This window comes from Cyrtonyx montezumae, unplaced genomic scaffold (genome assembly GCF_038088225.1).
Source record: "Cyrtonyx montezumae isolate F1298 unplaced genomic scaffold, pur_monq_1.0 scaffold_6, whole genome shotgun sequence".
Lineage (NCBI taxonomy): Eukaryota > Metazoa > Chordata > Aves > Galliformes > Odontophoridae > Cyrtonyx > Cyrtonyx montezumae.
The window spans coordinates 6,211,964-6,221,736 of NW_027072067.1; the positions used below are offsets into that span (position 1 = coordinate 6,211,964).

At 38.8% G+C, this 9,773-nt stretch overlaps 1 protein-coding gene across 1 annotated transcript; it reads left to right on the forward strand.

Moving 5' to 3' along the window:
• Positions 1-1,953: 1,953 nt before the first annotated feature.
• ACTR8 (actin related protein 8) lies at positions 1,954-8,261 on the forward strand. The gene is made up of 13 exons (XM_065749229.1): positions 1,954-2,098; positions 2,195-2,365; positions 2,557-2,667; positions 2,925-3,029; positions 3,787-3,960; positions 4,098-4,191; positions 4,559-4,691; positions 5,005-5,158; positions 5,841-5,936; positions 6,113-6,253; positions 6,681-6,945; positions 7,268-7,431; positions 8,053-8,261. The coding sequence occupies exons 1-13, from the start codon at positions 1,982-1,984 to the stop codon at positions 8,194-8,196; spliced, it is 1,869 nt and encodes a 622-aa protein (XP_065605301.1). The 5' UTR covers positions 1,954-1,981; the 3' UTR covers positions 8,197-8,261.
• Positions 8,262-9,773: the final 1,512 nt, after the last annotated feature.

The following is a 9,773-nucleotide window of genomic DNA, read 5'->3' on the forward strand; positions in this document are numbered from 1 at the left end:
AACAAAGAAGCTGCTTACCTTCAGAAAACTTCAGGTAGGCAGGGATCTCTAGCAAGACCCCTGCTTTCACTGCCAGCCCTTAAATGAGGACTGGGAAGGAGTGGATCCTAGCTCCACTGCTTCTGGTCACTCAGGTACATTGAGTGCACCTGAGCTCCCCTGGGTTGGCCCTGCTTTCCCACCAGGTGCTCAATCACTGCTTCAAGCTATGACTTAGCATTTCTGCTGCACCTGACCAGAACAGGAAGAGAATCAAGGTGGTTAGATACTTTGATTAACAGGAAAAAAAGTGTGTTTGAAGTGATATAGTATAAATGATGAGCTTCTGCTTGTAATTACATAGAAATTAATATACAAAGCATAGAACAGATATTTGAAGACAGCTGATAAAAAATGATTTATCATTCAGCCTTTTTTGTTTGCTAATATTTAGTCCCATTCAAATCAGTATTAACCGAAACTGGTTTTTTTCTAATTGTTATATTACAGATCATGAGGTTTTTTTCTTGTTGTTTAAGAGGGATTCCTAACAATGGAAATGAGGAAAAGTTGTTAAAAACAACTATTGTTAAAATACATCTTCCACTGACAGCACTATAGCTGTGCACACCTTGAATGGTAATATAGCACAAATCAGAATTGCTTAAAAAGGGAGGCAAAACCATTCAAAAGCCCTATCCTAACCTTAAATTTCTTGCTGCTGCCTGGTAATTGCAATTATCCTGTTTTGTTAAGCTGATGGGATTTTCATCTAATACTGCATGTATATAACAGTATGGTTTAATTTACTTTAAGACTTAAGTAAGCTACTCTTTTCACGAGTCACTCCTCATTGCAACAGAAGTTAAAAGGAAAATGCACATACAGGTGATGATTTTATTTTAAAGTATTTACGTTTTAAACATGATGAAATTATTTTGTCTTCTAGGTAAATGCCTGCTGTAAGAGGCAGGTAAAGGAGCACGCACATTTGCAAGAAGAAAGGGAAGAAGAGTTCAGTGGAGGACCAAACGAGTTTCAACGTTGTGAATGTGTGTGTCTAACTGAGAACTGTTCTGCACTATAAGCGGATTAATGAAGTTGTACTGGGAACTCCTTCAAGGATCCAGTGTAACTGAAGTGCAGTGTTGTTAAATACATGTTTACTGTCAGTCTGAAGTCTTTGTATAGTTTCTGAACATTTTACTGTAGCTGCAAAATAAATTATATATGGCTTATCAGAAGGTGGACTAGCAAAAAGTTCTACTCAGAGTGCAGTGAACACTTTTCTGTTCAAATGAGGAAGAACTGTAATACTTACACATTATACCAAAGATCACTCTAAAATCACTTAAATTAGTTCTGCCTAAAGGTTTTATCTTTACTGGTCCTTGCCTTATTTTTATAATACGAATGATGAGTTAAAAACACTTTTAAAATGCAATTTAAGGTCATTTGTCCTTCCGTTCTGAAAACTCTTTCCCTTAAAGCCTGATCATGGGTTTTATAACACGCCCATTTTATAAGCACTCTTGAAACAACTTCCTTCTATGAAGAACATACATGGATGCGCTGTACAAACACTGATACTTTCAATAAAATTAGGTTTCATTTTTCTTATGGGAAGAAAACGAGTCAGTATCACTGAGCACTAACTCCGAAGTTATTTCCCTTCGGTCACCGCTGTTCTGCGGATTGTTTGACCGTCGGGAGGGGGCTGGTTCCGCCGGGCCGAGCACGGACGGAACGAACTCCTCTGTGATGCCACTTCCACTTTTTCACCTAGCTTTTCTAACAGCCTCTAGCCGCTAACTTCCACATCCAGCAACGGCCCTCCGTCCCCACGCAGATCTATGCTCGAGTTGGCTTCCGCCTGCGAAGCCCCAGCACCCGCCCGGCTCCGCTGTACCGCCTGAGCCGCCGCGGGGCGGTGCCCGCCGTGGTCCCGCCCGTTCCGCCGCCGGGATCGGCTCGGCTCGGAGCCGCCTGACGGGCAGGGAGCATGACCCAGGCGGAGAAGGGCGAGACGGAGAACGGCAAGGACAAGGAGCGCGAGCGAGAGCAGCGCGGCGGCAAGCGGCCCATCGTCCCCGCCGCCGTGCCTGATTCCCTGCAGGAGGTGAGGCCGCGCCGGCCCCTTTTAAAGGCCCGGCCGGGGTTGGGGCGGGGAAGCGCCGCGGGGCTGCCGCCCACTGCCCGCGCTTTGTGCTTGCAGCAAATCCAGAGCAACTTCATTGTGGTGATACACCCCGGCTCCACGACCCTGCGCCTCGGGAGGGCCACGGACACGCTGCCCGTGGGCATCCCCCACGTCATCGCGCGGCGGCACAAGCAGCAGGGCCAGGCGGCCTACCGGGACAGCTGGCTGCTGCGGGACGGCCTCAATGTAAGCGCTATTTCCATCGCGTCCTGATGTCTTTGACACGGAGCTGCCAGGACCTCCAGTGCACAAACCTCTCCGTCCCGCGATCTAGTAACCGCAGCAATGATTTTGCAGTCTAATTTAACACATTCAGTGTTACCAGTTTTAGTGCTGCAAAGACAGTATTTCTCATATGTGCTATTTCTGTTGCTTAGAAACCTGAAAGTACAGAGCAGAGACAAAATGGCCTAAAAATGGTGGACCAAGCAATATGGTCCAAAAAGATGTCAAATGGTGCCAAACGTATACCGGTGTCACCTGATCAGGTAACTCATCTTGAAACTGTAATAAACTCTTCCTGTTCTCACGTGGTGTAATGCTATGTTTTAATGCATAAGAAAAGTTATTCTTTATAAAGCATATATGAACAGTGCTATTGTGTCCCTTACTTCCAAAATCTAAGGAGGAGGTGAAGGTTTAAAATGGATTTTCGGCATGGATTGTTCGAGGCTGTCTGTTTGTTTGTTGCTTTCATGCATACCAAGTGTCTGGTAAAATAGTGTTTGATTTGATTACATTTCAGGCCAGGTCATACAACAGGCAGATGCGGCCAGCTATTTTAGATCACAGCTCTGGGGCCAAGTGGACAAACACATCTAATCATCCTGAGTTTTTGGTGGGAGAAGAGGTAAGATTCATTTCATACGTGAAATGAGGTTTAGTGTTATCCTTTAATAGAGCTACATATTGAAGAGCAATTTAGACTCAGTTTAGTTAAGCAGAATGTGAGGAGCTCTGCTCTATCATATTCAACAAAACCAGACAATTTTCCTTACTTGCTCAGCTAGTAATATATATATATCTTAAATTTCAAACTGCAGGGAAAACTGTATCTCTTTCAAAGATTCATGCAGTGTAATTTTCCAGGATAAGTAAAAGATATTGAATATTCTTAGGACTTTATTCTCATAGTTAGTAGAAGCAGTGGGGTAGATTCCTCATTGCTTTCAGTGGCCATTACTGCAGGTAAGAACTTTTGCCTGTATGGTGTAAATCAGATAAAGGGAAAGAAACTGATAAAAAAGGATCAGTACATGGAATTGCTGCTGACTATTTAGGCATTCATGAGCTTTCAAGAGTTTTTACATTATTTTAGCTATTAATGACAGAATGAAAAAAGACACTTTTATATACTTAATGACCTAGAAGGTCTTTTCGAGTTTAAATCAATCAATGCTTTCATATCCATGGATATGAAAATTCAAACATTTAAACCATGTACTGAAAGTCTTAACACAGTGCAGCCCTGCTAAAAAGAGAGCCACCCTGTTGCCTTCACACTGGTCTCAGTGGTGCTGTACGGCAAGTTCTGTCCATTTCTGAAATATTTTTCCATTATTTATTATAAATTTGGGGGAAAAATAACTTCATTTCTTGTCTTTCAGGCACTGTATGTCAATCCATTAGATTCTTATAATATACATTGGCCTATTAGAAGAGGGCAGCTGAACCTCCACACAGGACCTGGTGGCTCCCTCACTGCAGTATTAGCAGATCTTGAAGTAATTTGGTCATATGCAATACAAAAGTACCTGGAAATACCACTGAAAGACCTAAAGGTGAGCTATGAACAAGTTCATGTGTGCTGTATTCTCTTCTGTAAATGTGATACTTTCCTCCTTCACAACAGGTATCCAAGCATGCAAAGAGAAATTGAATTTGAGAGCTGGCTTCAATTTGTCATTTTTACCTCCAGTACTACAGGTGCATTTTACTAATTCCAGACATCTACAATAAACAACACGTGAAAGAACTGGTGAATATGATCCTCATGAAGATGGGCTTCTCAGGTAAAACCATATGTATGCAAGCACTGAGTCATTAATAGCATAAAGGTGTTTTGTTGGTTGACTTGGTTGTTTTTGTTTTTTGCGTTGTCTGGCGATAGTATCTTAAATTTTTTTAAGATAGAAAAGTGCAATAACAGGCATCCATCCTTTTAGTTTTTCTCAGAACTCCAAAGGCCTACACAATGCAATATCTGTCAGCACCCTCGGCCCATCTTCATTTAATATATAACTTTCCAGTGGAGTCAGGCTATTAGCAGGTTTTAAAAGACATTAACATGACCTTTGAACATCAAAGAAATCAACTATCAGAAATGTAGCTTTGGAGCTTGGTATAAATTGATTATAATTTTTTTCCTCATGTTCTTAGGAATTGTGGTGCACCAAGAATCTGTCTGTGCTACATTTGGAAGTGGTTTAGGCAGTGCATGTATAGTAGATGTGGGAGATCAGAAGACAAGTGTTTGCTGTGTAGAAGACGGAGTTTCCCATCGCAACACCAGGTATCCCTTCACAGGCAGAATTATTACAAGCATGTATTCAGTTACATACCAAAGTAACTGGGAAAAAAAGGAAATATTTTTACATCTACAGAGTTAGGGATTTTATATTTATTGTGAGCTGTTCTTATGTTACAAAAGAAATGTAAAGAAGTGATATATCTAAAAGAAGAAAACAGCAGAACTGATACTGTGCTGTACAACCTGGAAGTCACATTCACAGTACATCTAAAAGGTTGCTTGAATCTCTATACACACCACTATAGAAGGCCAGTACTTCAGAAAATTAATAATCTTTTTTCTTAATATGCTTTAGGCTCTGCCTTGCATATGGAGGATCTGATGTGTCAAGGTGCTTTTACTGGCTTATGCAACGAGCAGGGTTTCCATACAGAGACTGTCAGTTAACTAATAAGTTGGATTGCCTTCTGCTTCAGCACCTAAAGGAGACATTTTGTCACCTAGATCAGGTGAGAAGCAAAGTGATGTATTCTCCTCTTTACCTCCATGGAATGGTACTTTGGGGAAGCTCTGTGGGAGGCTACAATTGCTTTAGAAGATGCATTATTTATTCCTTGAAACTTTGTGTTTGCACAAGATGAATTTTAATATAGAATAATTAACTCATAGTCTTTTCTAATTAGTGTATTATTATTTCTTAGATATGGGAGAGCTGTAGGAAATGGGTATAGAAAATCAAATACTTCAGTCAGTAGAATGCTGACAAGAGCTGGAGAAGCTTTAGGCTTGAAATATTTTAAACTTATTTTGTTATCCTTCTAGCTGAAAGGGATCCCAGCTCTTAGAAGGAACATTTATTTGTTCATGTTACTGAAAGAAGCTGATAGTAGTTGCATTCTTGCTGCTTTTCAGCTTGTTTTGCAAGATCTGCCATAAATTCTCATATTTCTGCACAAACCCTCATTTTTGAGGCTTTAGCAGGTAGAAAGCTGTTTTGGCAGATCTTGCTACAATAAAAAGATTTTTAAAGGAGTTGAAGGATAGATGAGTGAAATTAAGAGGCTGAAGAGTTTTCTCACTTCTTGTTATTGGCCACAGTTCAAGTTATGTAGAGTTTAGTAATGCAGCTTGGTAGAGATAAGTAAAAGTATTTATTTTTCATACCATTTTATTTTATTTTTTTTACTGCAGGATATTTCTGGATTGCAAGACCATGAGTTCCAAATTCGGCATCCAGATTCTCCAGCTCTATTATACCAGTTTCGATTGGGGGATGAAAAATTACAGGTTATTTTTGTAAAATGAACAAGTAGCATATTCATGCTTGATGTTGACATTAAAATGAATTGCATTACATATGAATGTACCTAATGAAGCAGTGGGAAATGCACAACAATTCTAATAACTTTTAGCTAAAATGATTGTTGCTTCAATTGAATATTATGATGCTTATCCTTTTTCAGGCTCCAATGGCTCTGTTTTATCCAGCAACTTTTGGAATCGTTGGACAAAAAATGACAATTTTGCAACACAGGTCACAAGGGGATCCTGAGGATCCTCACGATGAGCATTATCTGCTAGCAACACAAAGTAAGCAGGAGCAGGTGTGTGAATGCTGGTTTTATTTCTTTTCCATAAAGTATTATTTAATTCTGGAATAAAATTAGGACTCATTACCTCATCTTGGAGACTGAAATTTGTTGTCTGGGTAAGCAGTATTAAGAATAAGTTTAAGTAATTAGAGGTGTCCAGACACGATGTTAGTCTGAACTGTGTATTGTTGGTCTGAAGGGCCTTTGTATTAATGACAGTGATACATCTGATGGATTTGAAAGTAAAACCCTTGCTTTAAAAGTGGGAACCAAACAAAAAGCAATACAAAGTAGTAATGTAATGTTTAACCTTTGTGCCCAAAAGGTAACTAAAAAAGGTCAAGAGGTGATGTTTAGTCATTGCATTGATCTGTAATCTGCTGAAGATCTTTTTCTGTATTTCATAGTTTAACAGTCAACTTGTTTCCTTATTTTTAAGTCTTCAAAAGCTACAGCTGATAGAAAATCCATGTCAAAGCCTGGTACCTTTGAGGGAGATGTGAGAGGCCAAGTCACAGACATTTCAGAGAGGATCTATCCACAAGAAGTTGAACTGGGATCTTCCCAAAGTGACTGTATGATATCTGGAAATGATTCAGAGGAACCATTAACTGCACACATGTCCAGAAAAACAGCTGTTTCACAGTTTGAAGGCAAAGCCTTAGGCCTGGACAAAGCCATTCTTCATAGTATTGACTGCTGTGGTAAGGATTACATTGTTACGATTCTGAGAACTATGTCTGTCAGTGTGGGTCTACATTAACTACTGTATTCTAGGAAAGTAATGTGTATCCCTTAGTTTTATCAGCTCTAAAGGTAGCTACTCTGTTCCTTGTACATAAGTTACAAAGTCTTAGACAGTGTCTTGGTCTTTGAAGCTCCAAGACATAACAAAAAAAAGTTTTAAAAGTAAGCAGTTCTCATTTTCTCTTTGATTTGACTTGCAATATGTTCTTTATAACACAAATACAGGCACTGTTAACTTCTAAAAATATATATATTTATATATGCATCCATTCATTCCAGCATCTGATGATACAAAAAAGAAGATGTACAGCTCCATCTTGGTAGTAGGAGGAGGCCTTATGTTTCATAAAGCTCAAGAGTTCCTTCAACACCGAATTCTCAACAAAATGTCCCCTTCTTTGAGAAGAGTAGTTGAAAATGTTGAAGTCATCACAAGACCTAAGGTATACCATCAGCTGATCGCTAAATGGTTAATAAACTATAATAATGAGTTCTTCAGAAGATTATATAAAATACGTTTTCTCAAAACTATTTCTGCATTTCTGAGGTTGGAGGTAAAGCCAGACTGTTGTTGTTACAGATCATGAAAGTAAAGGCCATATTTCCAAAGAATTGATTAGTATGGGTCCATGAAGTTAACACAATTCCTTGCTGAAAGACAGAGTGGGATTTTGGTTTTTGATTATCAATGTAAAATAAAGTATGGCATAAGTAAGCCATTTTAATTTGGTTTTAATCAAGCAAAATTTTTAAAAACCCATGCTTGAGTATTTTTCAGGGCCTTCAGCCTGCCCACTGAGGGCAAAATTTTCATGACCGTGCCTAAAAGTCTTATAAAATAAATCCACATAAAATAATCCTCAAAAACCCTAGATAGCCTTCCCATATTTTCATCTCATCATCATGAAAAAGTTCCTTCTTTTACATAATTTTCAAAACTTTTTCTCCTCCTCTCACCCTTAGGATTCTGAATGACGAATACTGTTGGAATAAATAGGATGCAATGTTTGAGAACTGTGCTAAATCAGGCTAGTGACTGTGTATAAAACTGTTTTTGGATTTAGGATATGGATCCCCGCTTAATTGCATGGAAAGGAGGTGCTGTCCTGGCTTGTCTAGATACAACTCAGGAGCTGTGGATCTACCAGCGAGAGTGGCAGCGTTTTGGTGTCAGAATGTTACGAGAGCGAGCTGCATTTGTATGGTAACTGATATATTTATGTTGTTAATTGAAAATTCAGTTCCCCCAAATGGTGTTGGTTTGTTTGTTTGTTTCCAAGGCATGGGAAAAAAAATGAAATGATATTTATTTTAATAAAACTAAATTGAACTGAGATTTTTTTCCAGTAGCAGTGCAAAAATCTTAGAGTCTATATTACTTCAATATTGCTATACTCATTTATATTTTGAGTAGTATGCACTGAATTCTGTGTACAGAAAACAACCTTCATCTCCAGATTCACTATATTTATATTATGTAGGAGATATATATACATATGCACTCACATTAAAGTTGCAGTGTGGGAATATGAGGTATCACATAGTGAAGTGGTAGATATTAAGCCAAGATTGGTTCCAGACATGCATACAGATACACAGAGGCAGTAGTGAAGTTAAGATTAGTAAGATTGACATCTTACTATAATTCCTATGCTATGGTTACCAGAGGATGAAATTGTTGTACAAACTATCATTGTGGAAAACATGAAAGGGAGAACATAAACTTCAGTTGTTGTTGTACTTTCTATAATGCTTTGTATTATTCAGTGGAAAAACATTTTTCAACTTAAGTATTTTTTTCTTGGTTGTTCTTATCATTAAAAAAGTCTTAGTTTTTCATTATCCTTGGTAGTTATTTATTTTTTTCCTATTTAAAAATAACAATATAATACACCTATGTGCCTCTTATTCTGCCCCTTCACCTTCCTTCCCTCAACCCCCTCCTTCAACCTGGCCTTGCATAGGAGGACAGTGAGCCTGACAGCAGTCAAAACCAATTGAGCATGCACCTAAAAAGCCATTTCTGACTATGAGTCAATCATCTTAACTCCAGAAATGGTGAGCAGCTCAAGAGCCCCTTTAAGCTCTCCTTCACAGCAGCTGGCTGCATGACAGGGACACCTCTTGAAGTTACAGCTGCACAGAGATCCCTTACACCCTGACATCAAGACACCTTGCTAATACAGATCCTCAGTAAGTGACTAATTGTTTTGGGCTTTGTTAGCTTCACTAAGATTCAATCTTAGATTGTGCAAATGTAATCCCTTTGATATAAACCATTGATGAAGCCTGGGACTAGGAGTGGATTTAGCCATACCTAGGCTTCCTTACCTCCATGGTTCAAGGAGTTTAGAAAGCAAGAGTCTAATCTGAACCTCATGGCTCAACAGGAGGCCTCCTGTATGTTTATGTTTAACTCTACCCTCTGTGCAGTAAATCATCAAATATATCCAGCCATCTTGAATCTTAAGTCACTGTTAAAAGCACCACATCATATTATGTCAAGAAATATATTCTAGCTTCTCTCTTATGAGGGCAGTATTCTTTTTTTTTCTACCCATGACAACCCAGAAGAACGCTATTTCTTCTATGCAGCCAGCACCAACAGCGATAGAGGCTTTTTTTCCTTATAACCAATCCTTAGTTATAAAAGTTCTATTTCTTGTTCTATCTTCTGTAGCAAAGGCTCCCATCACCCTCAAACCAAGTTTCAAAACCATATTTGCAGCTATAATGTATATTAACTACATGGTATATTAACTATATTAACTACTAATTTATAGTA